Source organism: Rhinatrema bivittatum, chromosome 3 (genome assembly GCF_901001135.1).
Source record: "Rhinatrema bivittatum chromosome 3, aRhiBiv1.1, whole genome shotgun sequence".
NCBI lineage: Eukaryota > Metazoa > Chordata > Amphibia > Gymnophiona > Rhinatrematidae > Rhinatrema > Rhinatrema bivittatum.
Window position 1 is genome coordinate 569169711 of NC_042617.1, and position 16279 is coordinate 569185989.

The 16279-nt window shown below is 44.6% G+C and overlaps 1 protein-coding gene across 2 annotated transcripts in view; it reads left to right on the forward strand.

The window, feature by feature from the left end:
- Positions 1-16279, forward strand: part of PLEKHG1 (pleckstrin homology and RhoGEF domain containing G1) — a 390662-nt gene that overhangs the window by 278596 nt on the left and 95787 nt on the right. For both annotated transcript variants that reach the window (XM_029596546.1, XM_029596547.1), the window contains one exon: positions 11431-11531. In XM_029596546.1, coding sequence (XP_029452406.1) covers positions 11431-11531 — 101 coding nt within the window. The remainder of the gene's footprint in view (positions 1-11430; positions 11532-16279) is intronic.

Consider the following 16279-nt stretch of genomic DNA (forward strand, 5'->3'; position numbering starts at 1 on the left):
TGCTGTCATTGGGTGCACAGCCATTGTAAGACTGTGAAAGAAGCCATTCTTTTAGATCTTTTTTAAATGATTTAAAATTTTCTTGAGAATTGAGGTGTTGAGGTAGTGAGTTCCATAATTAATGAGTTTCATAATTCCATAATATCAATATATGGTACATATCATCTGAAAACAAAATAAAACGGTATATTGCACACAACATACATTTGTGATGTAACATTTAACAAGTACTAACATCTAATTGTCAACATCCAAATGCCTCCTTGAAAAGCACGGTTTTGATTCCTTTCCTGCATCAAGGGATGAATTTTAAAAGCCCTGGGCACGCCAAAGCCAGGAAATATGCACAAAGGTGTCGGGCCAGCGCGTGCCGTGTGGATTTTAAAAAGCTCCCGTGTACGCGCATATCTCCCGGTAAGAAGTTGAAAAAAGGGGCAGGACATGGGCTTTAACATGAAATGTGCACATAAGTATTTACACGCACAAGCGCGCGCCGGGGTCCTCTGCTGCGTAACTTTACTACTGCTACGGATGGTGTATAATGCGCCATGCGCGCATATACGTGCATAAGTTATAAAATGGCAACGTCCTTTGGCACGAGCTGGCATACGCGCGTACATGTCCACCCACACGGCTGTTTAAAAGTTACCATCTAAGAGGGTTTTTTGGAGGGTTCTTGCTGTCTCGGCCAGAGGTCATTTGAGGTCTGTGTTCTGCAGAGCTCCTGCAATATGAAAGTATCCTTCCTTTTAAGAAGGTAGTTCAGGTGTCACTTAAGGTTTGTTTGGAGGGTTGTAGATAGGGTTGCGTAGAGTAGAAGGTTCATTCCCCCAAAGGGGATGGGTTGAGTAGACCCTAAGATGTTTGCACGGGAGACGTTTGGAAGAGAGAGTCAGAGAGAGAAGTTGCATGAATCCATTGGATGGATAGATTCTTAAAAGTTAACTGGAAGGAAAGAAACCCTAAGGTTAAGGGATAAAATCCTCGCTGGGGAAGCTCCAGGGAAAAATAATTTGGGGGAATTTTTCTTCTATTAGAACTTTATTCAGCTGCATTTTCTCTAAAGAGTTGTGCTACAAGATTTTTGGATGTCTTGGATCTACAATACATTTCTAAATTTGGAACCAAATCTTGGAAAGGGGACTTTGTTTATCTGGGCAGTCCCTGGAGGATTGTGACTGTAGCAGTATTGATCCCTATCTACGGGGCCAATGCAATGGAGTGCGCTCAGCCGAGCGCACTCTATAACCCGCACTCCGCAGGTTAAATAGGCGCTAATCCACCCTCTAATGCAATAGGGGGATTAGCACCTGTTTAACCCATGTCTGACGCGGAGTGAATGTAATAGCGCTCATCACATGCAAATGCATGTGAAAGAGCCTATTACTCATTTACTCCGCATGCAAAAAGATAAATGTGCGCCTCAGACGCACATTTATCGCTCATCTATTAACGCCTGTAAAAGAAGTACAGAAAAGCAGAAAAAACTGCTTTTTTAAAGTTAAAAAAAAACAACTCTGCAGACCGCTGAGTTATGAAGACCAACACAGTAAACTCAGCGTCAGTTTTCATAACCGGCAGCCGCGGCGGGTCGCTTTAGCAAGGAGGCGCTAAGGTCATGCAAGCGGCCCTAGCGCCTCCTTCCTAGCGCGACCCCCTAATTTACATATCGCATGGCGCCCCCCCTTGCGGGCACCTTGCGTGCTTTAAGAAAGCAGGTGCTGAAAAATCAGCGAAAATTATTGCATCGTCCCCTATGTGATCCTGAAGATGACCCCCAAGAGAATGGGGGGTTACGTATAATAAACATTCAAACAAAGGACAAACAGAACTGCAAGATATTATAGTACTGCCGGCCTCTAGTACAGTGCACAGCCTAAATAATCAATTAAAAGACAGCTACATCAGCTAAACAACAATGGTGGATTTCTAAAAATCAGCAAAAAGCAATAGGCATTGAAGAGAGACTATCTGACTGTGTCTGTCTTCCTCCTTTCCTTTCAGACTCCCTCCTTCTAATGAACATGGTTTTAGAGTTCCCAGCCTTGCACTGCATGCTGCGTAGTCTCATGGGCACCTTGAAATGGCACAATCCATTCTTATTTATGTTAAAAGCCATGCACGGTTGTTTCACTTTTTGAATTTCTGCGTAGGGGTCCAGCAAAAGATGTATTCTCTTCTGATCCTGCCTAGGCCTTGTTTTTATAGTAGGCTTTGTGGCAAGTTGTTTTAAGGATGGCTGATGTTCATACCTGGGAACTTTTGAGTGGTGGTCACCCTGAGATTGCTGTTGAGCGGCAGGGGATGGATGAGGAGGGGTAAAAATAATGTATTCAACCTTTTCTCTCTCTCTTTTCCTCCCTCCCCCTCCAGGGATGATCCCAGAAATCTCTCCCTGAACCTGGCACTCTTTGCTCCCCCGGTCATAAGTCACAGCTCCCTGACTTGTGCACGGTCACTCTCCATTCAGCCAAGTGAGTTCCAAGTCCTGGACTCACGGCTGGCCGACATGCTGTCCATTGCAGTCCCTCTGCAGTGTCGCCCCTCGTGCTGCCCCCTCAGTGAGTGCGCTCCTGGCTTACTCCTCCCCTGCCTGCAGGCTTACTGAAGGGAGGCCCCCAGCTTCTTAATGTTTGCTTGGAGACCTAGCAATTGTTGCAAAGTTCCTGAGTTTTAGGGGCAAAACTGGAGAGCTCTCAGGTATGTTGATCCACAGTGAAACTAAGCCAACCGTTTTTGCAGATTGCCCAAGGTCTGAAGTTATAGTGATGTAATAATCTAGGTATTTGGACTTAATTTTAATGTGAATATGCAACTTGGATGGTCAGGAAAGGAAAGCTATTTTTGTTATTTTTCATTAAATTTGTGAGAAATATTATATATCAGCCTATACATATACATTATAAAATGGTCCCTGTCCCATTCATACTGAGTGGAAAGGAGCAGTTTTAGAAACCTTATAATTTAAATAGTTTGACTCCTTTTTTTTCAGCAAATATATTTTATTAATAACACAAATCACCTTGATTTGCTAAAAATAAACTGCATAACTTTTGTTGACCCGGCCATTATCGTCATTTTTTTGTTTTTTTGTTGCTATAAAGCAGTTGAAGTGGCAATCAGAAATTATAAGTGATGGCCCGGTTTGTAAAAGTTAACCCCAGGGACTAGCTGCTGGCCCAGGTGAGCTGTCTTTTCTATGCTGCAGGAGCCAGTATGGTGCTGGGAACAATGTGTGCAGGGCTTGAGCTCCTGAATAAAAGGTGCAATGTGATATACCTCCTGCCTAGCCTTACTCGCTGTCGGACACTCATGTTTCCTCAATTTGTCAATTTTTGAATAGTTCGCCTTGCAGGCTCTTATTCCTTTGTACCATCATTAAGCCATTCCATAGAAGTGGTCCAGGGGTTAGTGAACTCAACCACAAGCCCTAGGACGTCGCCTGTCTTGTAGTTGAGTTCACTAATCCCTGGACCACTCCTGACTCTTGTATGATCTTTAACAAGTCATGTTAACTCCATATGCTTCAAAGACCCAGTTTAAAAAAAAAAGGTGCTTACTGTAATCTGGCATTTCTGGTCAACACTAATACGAAAAAAGTTGCATCTCCTAAAATTTTGATGTCCATTATTTGTATCAAAATTGGTCTGGAAATCTTATATCCTAGTGCATCTATTTTGTTGGTGCTTGAAAAGTTAGAGCAGCCTACTAAGGTTCCTTTTCTCTTTGATTCTCTGTCTATTTCTTTTGCTTCTGAGAGTCTTCAAAGGGTCTTTAAGTAGCAGATTAGATGCCACTTCTTTAAAACATCTCTCAGATTAAAAAAAAAAAAGGTCTTACAGGAGGCAATGGGAAATTAGGATTGATCTTTATAGCTGCTGGAAGGAGGCAACAGCATTGGGATAGTAAAACCTTTTAGCCATGATTTCAACTTGCGTTCTCAGAATGATATTCTTTGAGTGGTTCCCTCCAGAAGGGAAGTGAGAAAGATGGCTTATAGGAGGAAGATGTTTGTAACATGGGGGCCAGAGTTATGGAATTCAGTACCACAAGAAATAAGATTGGAAGGAAATTGCTTATCTTTTAGAAAAAAAAATAAAAGCTCCGTAATTTTAACTCATGAGATTTATAGCCTTTGGGATTATTTTGATGCTTATCAGTGAGCTATGTTTTGGATTGTTTTTATGTAATTTTATGTTGATGTATTTTAAACATTCTTGTATTTTAGGTGTTTTATTTTTTTTAGATTGTTGTACACTGCTCTGACCAGACCTATTCTGATTTAGTAGTCTAAAATAATTGACAAATAAACAAATTGCCTTTTAATCCAGGTCTCCCCCTGTATGTCTCCATGTATGGAGACTTGTAGAACAAGAAGCTTTTATGTTTTCCTTTTTTCCTTTTTGCAAATGTTAAGGTTAATCATGTTTTTCTTGGTTTTCTTTTATACTCTTTGTAATTTGTTTTTATTTATTGTTGGGGTTTTGTTTTTTTTTTGCTGTTCCAGACCCTGAACATTTTATGGGAAAGTGTAAAACAAAATTGAATTGAATTTTTTTCTGCAGCATCTACTCAAAATCTGTCAAAATCACCGGACACCTCTCTCAACACCAAAACAAAACACTTCAAATATGCTGATTTATCGTTCCTTTCCACACCTCTAATTTTCTGAATTTTAAAATGCAGAAACTCCTCATAGTTCTAATTTGCACTCAGGTAGGTCTGATACAAAATGGGAACACACAGCCGTCCCTTTGAGACCTCCCCTTGAAATGTCCACAGCTTTGCAACTACAGCCCTAATGGTCCTTGCTGGATTGGGACGGAGCAGTAATGGCAAAGTGTGAATGGATGGCCAATAGGGAACTAGCGCAGAGGATTGTTCATGACTGACACCAAAGGCTATAGGGGTCTTTTAGTAGGAAATAAAACAAATAAGCAGCCTTCTCTAATACAGTTCTTTCTTTTTTTTTGTTTTTCCTGAAAAATGCCATTGTGTCTGCAAGCTGGTCTGTTATCACGGAGTGTTAGATTACTACAACTGTGCTAAATGGTTTCTAGTAGCATTCAGAGCATTAAGGTAGATCTGTGTTCAAAATTGTGTAGTCCTAATTCCTCCCACTTTTTTTTTTCTAAAAAAATTTTAGAGTATTCTCATACATAAATGCAGGGAATTTCTAATTCTAGTAGCATTTCACTGCTCACTCTATTTCAGATCCAACCAAATCATGGCATGGTCAGAAATTTCCAGAAGACCAATGATTGCAGAAAGCACTTTAGAAAAACGCTGTTGTGATATTAAAAGGTAGTCAATTTGAGATTGAGTGGCATGTGCTCGAGAGAGAGGAGAATAATCACGTTCCTGTGGATGAAGAGTTCTCTAGACATCTAGGAGGTCCAGTTGATCACATAAAAGGGGAAATACCCTTATATCCTAACATGCGCTCCCCTCTAGAATCCCTGGACCAATCTAATGCCGGCTCATGAACAATGTTGAAACCGCTACCACGTATTCAAGGGAGATGAGCAAAAGTTTATAACTTCTCCAAAAGTGTGTTTAAAAAAAACCCATGATCATAATTGTTACATAAAACCAGGGTTTTGCCCTTGAAACTACCTTCAAAATATTAAATAACTGCCACCTGGATCAGCGTCTACCTGCTCAGACTCAAAGGAGTCAGTTTGCAAAAGAGCACGGGCCCGTCCGTCTGTGCGCGGTTCTCGGTGAACGCACACGGACGCGGCTATTTTATAGCGCACGCAGGGGGGGAGAAATTTTCAAAGTTCACACGCGTGTTATAAAATATAATATCTGCATGCACATGCATGGTGCATTTTAACATCCACGTGCAGGGGGGGAATTTTCAAAGCTCACACGCGTGTTATAAAATATAATATCTGCATGCACATGCATGGTGCATTTTAATATCCACGTGCAGGGGGGGAATTTTCAAAGCTCACACGCGTGTTATAAAATATAATATCTGCGTGCACATGCATGGTGCATTTTAACATCCACGCGTGGGGGGGGGGAATTTCAAAGCCCACGTGTGGTGATGGGACTAGGGCTTCCCGTGTTCCCTCCCAGTCCGATCCAATTAAGGAGTGGATAGGGAAGGAACACTGCTATGCCTATCCCTACCCTTCTTACCTCTTCCCCCCTGGCCCCTACCTCTTTCAGTTTTTTTTACCTTGCTGCTCCTTCCGCGTGCCAGTCAGCTGCCAGCGCACACTTCCCTGGGACAGCTTCCCGGCCTGCCCCTTCTGAGTGGCCCGGGACTTGTGCGCGTATCGATGGTCACGCGCGTATCCGGGCCCTTTAGAAAATGCGCGCAGTGCGCACAGGGCCCGGCCACGTGCATTACCGCCGGTATTCGCACACACGGCCCTTTTAAAATCGACCCGAAAGGGTTCATGTTTGTTGATCACAATGGCTACACCTGCCTTTTGGGTACCTGAGAAATGCTTCTCCCACCCACCAGCACTTAAGGTTCCCGTGTTTTACATCACTAAGATATGTCTCCTCCTGTAGCATTTATTTATTTATTTAGTATTTTTATATACCGACATTCTCGATACAAATATCAAATCATGTCGGTTTCCATATAACAAAACTGTCGCGGTTAAGGCGTTACATTAAACAGTGTTTCTGAACATAAGAACATAAATTAAATATTAAACATAAATTAAGTATTAAACAGAGTTTCTGAACATAAGAACATAAATTAAATATTAAATAGACTACAATAATTCTTCAAAGGAACGAGAATGTAGGGAGTAGCTAAGAAAAAAGGGTAGGCTAAATTGGGATATACAGGTAACAGAAAACAGTGTTGATGGGCATAAACATGAGTAATGCATGAGCAAAAGAATTAATGCATTAGTAAAGGAGTCTTTCAAAACAGGTGGGCTGTCCAGAAGAAGTGCATCAGGCTTTGAGGGGAAATGGGCGATCGTGGAACTTATAGTGGACTATTTTGCTCTTTCTACATTTCTACATCTGCAGTATGCCTAGATAAGGCGCATAAGATTTTATGTCTCGTAATGGGGCATCCCAACCAACAACGTTCCTTAAATAATCTTTACCCAGTCTCAAAGGGTACGGAATTCCCCCAGCAGTTAAAAGTAGCCACATTCCAGAGAAGCCCCATGCCTAGATCCTCCTTTAAGTACCAAAATGAACTTCCCCTCAATTAGCAATCGTGCGTCCATCTTGGACAGCAAGTACCTCTGATTCCTCCACCCCCCCCCCCCCCCAAACCTATTGCTTTCCCCCTCCAAACCTTCTCAATTCACAGCCTCAAAATCTCTACCATCTCAAAAGTTGAGATCCCAAATGTCACCTCCCATTCCCCCCACTTATTAGAGATAAATGTCACTCTTATCACTGTCAGTGACGAACCAGCCCACCCTTTCCCTCTTACATACAGCATGAGAAAGTAACAGTGGCTGTGAACATTTGCAGGATATAGCTAACCCAGCCATACAGTCCCTTTCCAAATTATTCCCTTGTAGAACCTCAACCACTTGGCAGAGGCATAATACAGCTTCTAAACAGTCAGCTAGAGATATTTGCTTAAAGGAAATAAACAAAGCAAGTAACCCCCGCCAGTTCAACAAGGATTTTTTATTTAAAAAAACAAATGAAACACCGTAGTAAATACAAAAATTGAGGTTGATCTTCTATTTTGGGAGAAACAATAACCACTCAGCTTACTGGCCATTTTCGTCTCTCTGCACACTGACATATTCACGAAGGTATCCTGGTGAGAGAAAACAACAATGGGCCACTTCTTCATGAAAACTCTGAAGCGGCAGACTTCACTTAAGGTGCACAATGTTCTGCCCGAGCAGGCTCCAAGCTCTGCACAAAATCTCGAGCTTCCTTCGTTGTGGTAAACCATTTAGTGACCCCATTGTGAAGCAATCTAAGTTTCACTGGGTAGATAAAAGAACAGCATATTTTAAGGCCACAGAGCACTGAGCAAACCGGTGCAAACTCACGACTTAGCGCTGACGGCTGAGTAGAATAATCCTGAAGCACTATTTTGCGTCATAGCTTAGCTGTTTGCCAGCACAGATCGCCGCTTCCTTCTGCACATAATTAAGAAAGTGGGTATATCCACTCTCGGCTTAGTATCCAGAGCTCACTTTGTCCCCAGCCTGTGAGCCCGCTCTACACTTATGGCACCAAAAGCTTCACTGAAGCCCAGTTCAGCTGACCGTCATCTCTCAAGAAAGTCCCCGCAGTTCCCCCATCAGTTAAACCTTCCAGCAGTCTGAGAAAGTGAAGGTTATTTCGGCAGGACCTATTATCTAAGTGTTCGAGCCAATTTTTCACAAATTTGCAGCTTTTCTTTTAAAGAGGTGTAAGATCGCTAGAGTTTTCCCACACCTCATCTCTTGACTATCAGAAACTTGCTACTCTCTTTCCGACACTCAGGGACCAAGCTCCCTGAAAGCGTATTCATTTCCTGAAGCTTTTCATATATTTATCCATCTTTTTGAAGCGAGTTGCTAAAGCGTGGATGACCGCAGCTGTTAGTTCAGCTGGGGAGGGAGTGCTTACCACTGGCAGCTCTAACTGGGAGATGCATCAAGCTGCCGTCGTGCGCTATCACGCTGATATTGTGCGATTGTACATGATATTTTGCATCTCCCCGCCTCAGATTCTTTTCCCTATTACAGTGACCACCTTTGCATGTGAATTGCATGCACGAATAATGCAAGTGCATGCAAAGAAGGTCATGCCTAAGCAGTCCTATGCAAATATTTTATGGTGGCCGACTGAGAAGGTGGTCAGCTGCGATGAAATAACACCTCTGGGGTGAGGTGGGAGGCCTGGGACCCCAATGCAGGTCCCGAGGCTCCGGCCTCACATTTAAAGCGGTGGCAAACAATTAAAAAAAAAAAAAAAATCATCCTAGAAAGGGGGGAGGATGAGCGGGGGGGGGGGGGGTCAGTGCTGATCCCCATCTCAAACCAGGGTCACAACTCAAGGTGGCCCCAATTCCCCCAAATAAAAAACAAAAAAAAAAGTAAATGTGGTCGCACAGTGACGCCCACAAAGACCCAACCATGCAGTCATGGCCCTGGACCCCCACCCCCCAAGCTAAAAAGATAATTAGGATCTTGGCTCCCTTCCATTCCCACCCCTACCCCCCAGTCCAAATTAGGCCTCCGATTTCCCCCCCCCCCCCCCCCCCCCAGAAACTGAAATCAGAATTGGGTGCAGTGGGCACCATTCACCAAAAATGGCACCAACCTGACCTTGCCCCAGCCGTGTGACTGGGGTAAGGTCTGGGAACCGAACCCCAAACCGTGCGGTCAAGGTCTGATCCCCAGATAATCACATTAAGAATGTAGCATTCGAAAATCTACCCAGACGGTTTTAATTGTATCTACTTGAGCCATAACCTCAATTGTAAATGTAGTGCCGTGCGTCCGCAGGATCGGAGAGGAGTTTGGGGGCTGAAAGTACTCCCAGGTTAATTGTAAGAAACTGCACACAAAACAAAGCAGGCGATTTCTGCACGAGGTAACGTGGCTGCTGGATGAGTCCAGTGGCATGAACAGAAATAAAGATTAAGCAATAAAAATATATTATAAGGAGGTACCTTTTTTTATTGGATGACCACCACATTTCTTGACTGGCTCTCTGGGGGCTAAACTTTATTCAGCTGATGAAACGAGTATAGTTTCCGAAAGCTATTCAAGAAATGTCCACTCCAATAAAAAGTACCTCCTTATAATCGATTTTTCTTTGTTCCAGTTCAGAGTGGCGAGCTGTATCCTCCCACCAATGGGAAAAGCAGTGAGTGGTCTATTTTGGTTTGCTTTGCTTTCATATTTACAGGTTTTTTATTTGCTAATGTGTTATTGATTGTGGTCCACTTAGAATGGTTATCCAGTAATCAGTGGGATATGGATCTGTTAATTAAAATAAATGCATGTTCGTTTGTTAATACTGTGCATGTGACCACACAATGTCAAATGGAAAGCATTTCTCAGAATTCTTTCTTCCTTTTTCGTTTCCATAGTGCAAATTGTGGTGTTTAGTTTTATATGCTTTTTTTTCTTAATACATTGTTTCCATCGTTGGCCTGATGATCCTTATCTCTTCTCTATCAAAACTACTTTTCTGCATCCTGTGATAGAAATCACCACCACTACATGCAGTAACCACGACTTCAGTTGTGTGGAATTGGTGACAAATTCACGCATTTTTGGCCGCCTGTAGGCACTGTGTTGGTGCTGTTGGCCCCCTCCTTGTGTCCGTGCCAGGCAAGGGACAGCAGAGCAGGAGGTCTGAGTCCCGGCCTTCTTTCCTTTGCTCTGCTCCAAGCTCGCCTCCTCCCCTCGTGTCCCTGAAGGGAGTGGATGGATTCGGGAGCTTTTCCTTAGCTGCCTGCTGTGTTCTCCGGCCTCACTCCTCCTCTCCTGTTCCCTGCACCAGGACAGGAGGCAAGGGATGAGGAGTAGAGCAGAGTTTCTTTGCTCCATCTCTTCTAGGCCTCACCCCTTCTCTCCTCTTCTCTGGGGTGTAAAGCCTCTGACTATCCAGATTTTTCTCAAAAAGTCGAGTTTCCATATACCATCTCGTGCCCCTTTCATCAATGCACCTTTTTTTTAAATCTGGGAAAGGACCATAGGACAGTAGAGGTGCGTACATATAGAAAAAGTTTATTGCACAAATGCAGCAGAGCCGTCCTGATGCTGGAAAATCACATGCATGACTTGTGAGAGCTGCACGTGTGCCCGCGGAGTCAAGTACATGGAAAGAATGTGTAAGTGACCCTCGGGCTCTGCAGGACAGGAAAACTGAAAGTGAAGAAAGGAACATCTGCCAGGAGGCTAGGGAGTACCGAAGATCACGATGCATGGTGGTTTGCATGCTAAAAACCTCCATCGCCCTGGGATTCAGGCACTCAGAGCGTGAGAGTCCTTTTCTAAAATCCAGAGACCTGACAAATCTTCGTTCCCTTGGGGTGATTGGTGGGGGTGGAAAGGAGAGGAGGTGCAATTGGCCTTGTTCCGCCACAGAAGAACCCTACTGTTTACAGTGGAAGAGCAATGACCATCGGTCTACATAGATGAATAATTGAGGCACAATTATATTGTCAGTATGGGTAAAGCCCGAATACATTTACACATCTGCCGAGAGAAAAATATACATGGTACTGCCTCTAATATAGCTCAACCTGGGGTCTTTCGTTATCGGCTTGGCTTTAGTGAACAGATAAGTATTGTTATCTTTTTCATAATGGAGTTACTGTTGGCAGTGGAGCCCCTGAAAGGATTACTGTAATAATAATAATACCAGGAAACTGATATGAAGGACTCATCTTGCACAATTAAAGGCAGGCCCCATTTACCAGTGCCGAATGTGAAAGATGCAGCCTAAGACTTCTCTCCCCTTTTTAATTCACAGGATTACCTTGATTGTATCACTAACCAAGCCAGGCTTTCTCTGGGGACAGAAGAACGATCAGCCCTGTTTGGAAACATCCGCGATATCTACCTTTTCAATAGGTAAGCTAATATTTGATGATTGACTGTATGAAAACAAGTCCGGCAGGTGAGATAACAAAGATATTCTTTTCCTCCTGGTCGTCTTTGCTAGAGCTGTTTCCCAGCCTGTCTGAAATGAGGAAATTGCTCTGTTCCTAGATCTGCTTACTGACTTGGAGATAGAAGGTCTCTCTGCATCCTCTCCTGCGCATGGAGACATGTCCGATGCCTTTCTCTCTGCAGGCCGACGGAGCGCACTGTTAACCTGCTCTTGGACGCGTGTTTTCCCTTACCCCTTATTCAGTAAGGGGAGGAAAACGCACGTCCAACCTGTGACACCTAATAGCGCCCTCAACATGCAAATGCATATTGATGGCCCTATTAGGTATGCGCGCGGGATACAGTAAGAAAAATGTGCAACCAAGCCACATATTTTACTCTAAGAAATTAGCGCCTACCCAAAGGTAGGCGGCGGGCGCTAGTTTCTGCCGGCACCGGGAAAGTGCACAGAAAAGCAGTAAAAACTGCTTCTCTGTGCACTCTCCGACTTAATATCATGGCGATATTAAGTCGGAGGTCAGGAAGGGTAAAAAAAGTAAAAAAAAAAAAAAAAAAAAAGAAAAAGAAAAAAAAATTTAAATTGGGCCGGCGGCTATCGGGCTGAAAACCGGACGCTCAATTTTGCTGGTGTCCGGTTTCCGAGCCCGAGGCTGTCAGCGGGCTCGAGAACTGACGCCGGCAAAATTGAGCGTCAGCTGTCAAACCCGCTGACAGCCGCCGCTCTGGGCTAAAAAGAGGCGCTGTGGACGCGCTAATGTCCCTAGCGCCTCCTTTTCCCCGTTTCTACCGCACCACCTAATTTGAATACTGAATCACGCGCGCTGGGAGAGCGGGCATTCGTCCGCTCTCCCGCGGACTTTACTGAATCAGCCTGTGTGTGTGTTTCTCTGAGCTCTCCAGACATCTGTAAGGGCTTTCCCTCATCCCTGGGACCTGGAAGGGGTGTACACCAAAGCAGTGGCAAGGGGGAGAGTGCCCCTGAAATTCGAAAGTCACCACTTTGACTGTGTTTGCTCTCTGTTCCCTGACCCCCCTGTGGAGCCACTGTCGGATACTGCTTTCTTGGCTGTGGAGGCAGGATGCATAAACCCTTGTGTATCTGACTAGAGAGCTACTCTGGGAACTCGCTCGGCATGGGGAGGGCAAGGTATTTGCTTTGGAGTCTGCAGCCCTCTTTTTTCCAGCGCAGTCTTAGACCACACCTGAATTTTAAAAAGCCAAAAATACCAACTTGTAGCATTTTCTGCTGGTTAGCAGCCTGTTGCCGTGAAAGATGGCCCTAGCAAGCTTTCCCGAGAAATTTTAGGTGTGTTGACGCGGCCACAAGTTCCCGCGTATCCGGCCAAGTCAGTGCCCGGTGGTGGTTCCCCAGTCTCAAGACTGCCCAGGTGTTAAAGGCCTGCATGGTCTGTTTCAAACCCTCCTCCCCCCCCCTCCCCATTTTGGTGTGGGAAATGCTGCCATCTTGGAAAAGGTCAGCTGCTGACCCCCATGCGCTCCTATGCCCTGTAATGTAGGGCAAAGCGGTGCAAGGGGGGGGGTGCGAGCAGCCAACAAATTTTCAAAAATGGCACCAGTGGGCCAGGAACGAATGGTAAATCATTACTGCCCCATGAAGGTCCTCATCACTATAGGGTAAGCTTAGGAAGAGACCAAGAAGTGATGATGGTGGGGCCCTCTCAGGGGCTCTGATATTTTTAGGGGTGGGTGGATGGGTGGGACTTACGGGACCTTGCCAAAAGGCGGTTGTGCATGGGGGGAGGGGGGAAGAGGTTGTTGCTTGTCCCAAAGACTCTACCACACTGGAGTCTGGTTTTTGTTTTGGAAGGGGACATTTGACTAGGCCATGCAGCCCCTTTAAACCAAGGCACCCACAAGTTTTCTCTCCATGTGTAAAGGGGCCTATGCTCCTTGCACCAGGTCTGTGTTCCTCCCGGCGTTGAGACTGGCAGAGTAAATTATTTGTTGTGACGCTTCCCTCTAGCAGTGGCCTTGGTGCTGCAGTCCTGTGTTGAGAACAATTCTGTTCAGAGGGTTAGGAGTAAAGGGGCTGAGAGGAAACCAGCCTTGTGGCCTCTGAGTGAAGAAAGAAGGTAGTCGAGTCTCTCATCTCTCTGAAGAGTGTGGATTCTGGGAAGGGTAAAGTCCACCTTTGCTCCTCTGTTGCACCGTTGTCTCTAGCGGGTGATGCAGGAGTCCAGGAAGGAAGGCGTGGAGGAGAGATTCAAGCCCTTGAGATTCAGGTAGATCAGGGTTTTTGGGAGTCAGGGAGCCCAGCATCAGTCCAAGGGAGACCTTAAGACCAGGGAAACGAGTGAGAGAATCCCAGGAGAGGTGCAGTGATCCAATAACCCCCTTGTCAAATCTCAGTATCTGCAGTTCGCATTTCCATGCGTATAGACTTGTACATAGCTTGGAATACCAGACCTGTGTCAAGGGTCCCCTTGATGTCACACCATCTAGACTCCTTGGGCACTGAAGGTTAATTCTCCCCCCCCCCCCCCCTTCCTCTTTCTTTTTTTTTGGGAGACTCCATGCCAGGGTTGTAGGACAAAGTTGGGACTAAGCTCTGGTACTGTGTGTGCCCCCTGGGTGACTGATGAACTGGGAAAAACTTGCACCCCATCCTCAGCTCCTGCGATAGCTGAAAAATATAACTACACCTTCGCAGGCCCGTTAGTCGCAAAAAATAACTGCACCTAATTGAGGTATAGATTCAACATTAATGAGCTGCATTGCATGCTTTTGCATAGCAGCAGCTTACTAATGTTGAATTTAACCTGTTATGCTTAGCGGACTATGTGGGAAAGTTTACTATTGCAAAGTTGCATCACAAAAGTGGGTTTTACATGCAAAAACGCCAAAACTTGTGCACAAAGCCCACTCTTGCAAAATGCTTTCAGCCTTTAGGACATCAGCCACTTAGCATATCTATTCAAAAAAAGAAAAATAAAGAACTTCAAACTTGTTTAACCATTGAGAGATGGCTGCCTCCTGTTTTAGGGTGCTAATATATTTAATACTCTCTAGAGACTCAGCATTCTTGAAGTATGTGCTTTTGTGTTCTTCATTTGCAACCTTACGTTTGGAAATTTTGGACTCCTTCCTCCTCTTATTTATTTATTTTTATTGAAAATATTTGTTTTCTGCCTATTATTAAGAATGTTACTATCACGTTAATAATGTTATACATCAGTATATGGGAGAGAAAAATGTTACATTATGCTCCGCAGTAGTCACGATCTATGACAGGGGTGGACAAACTACGACCTGCAGGCCAAATCAGAACCATCATTCACTTTAATCTGGCCCGCCAAACATTTAAGAATTATTATTAGGTGCGGCCCGAGATGTTTGCCAAGCCCACACAAAATCGGCAAAGGCTCATGCAGGACCCCTTTGAAAGACGTGATGAATCACGCGACGCTGCGTCCTGGCCTTTGCTGATGACGTCGGCTCTCAAAGAAGGGGAGGGCGTAAGCACACGGCCAAACACTTTCCACGAGGGTTGGTGGGCAGGTGAGTGTCTGCGCCGCGCAGCATCCTGGCTGCCTGCCTTTCTCCCGTGTAAGTGTTGTGATTGGCTCTTAAATTTGTTGTAAGAGCCAATCGCATCACTTATGGGGGGGAAAGGGGAGGAGAAGAGAGATCTGGTGCATCGATGCTGGCGGGATTACCAACTCCCGTCAGTGAGGAGAGACCTGGAACGTTGGCGCTGGCGGGATTTCTACTCCCCCCCCCCCCCCCCCCCGTGCCAGCGAGGAGAGGCCCCGTTATGGTGAGTATTAGGGTAGTGAGGGAAGTAAGGGAAGGGACAGAGAGGGAGGCGTGGGAAAGGACAGAGAGGGAAGGAAAGGAAGGTGAGGAGGATGGTGAGTGAGTGAAATGGCTAAGCACTGCCACTGAGCCATTAAGGATGTGTAAGGAAAAACATTTTATTATGTTTTGGTTTCAATTTGTTTCGTTTACTTGAAACGAAATAAATACCAAAGCAAAAATGAAAGGAAACGAATGGGTTGGGTTCTCACCCCTCCTCTCCTCCCCTCAAAATGTTCATCCCCAGCACCACTAAAATTAAAAAAAAAAAATAATAATATTAACCCCCCCTCTATCTCTCCATCCTCCCCAGACCCATCAAACCCAATTTGTATATGCAAGAAGTAGAGATGGACCTGAGGCTAGCACCATTCTGTGGTATGGCTGGTTGTTCTGATTTTTGTGTTTTCCTAATGACTGTTAAGTTACTCTACCCACATTGCAGTCTACGTTTTCCCAGTAATGTTCTTTGTAGTTAGTGCCTCTGGTAGACATTTTTTGCAGCTTTGATAGATGAACGCTCTCTCCAAGGGTCTGAACTGCTTTCCCACCTGCTAATATATTAGGTGATTGGATGCAAGATCCTTTCAAATGGCAATCCTTCAAAGCAGGCACTAACTATCTTTTTTTTCTGCAGTTTCTTTCCCCAGGCATAGACCTGCAAATCTGTTTATTGGAAAAATATAAACGAGGATTTCTTTATTATTGCAGTTCACCCCAGAAACTTTTTTTATTTTATTATTTTTTTTTTACAGGACTACAAAATTGCTTAGCAATAAATAACCCACAGCAATGTTGCCTCAAGGAGAAAATGGTGTCCGTAGCGGGATTCTCATTAGCAAGCAAGCACAAACTTGGCTGTGTTACACGACTCCTGTTTGTGGACTGAATGC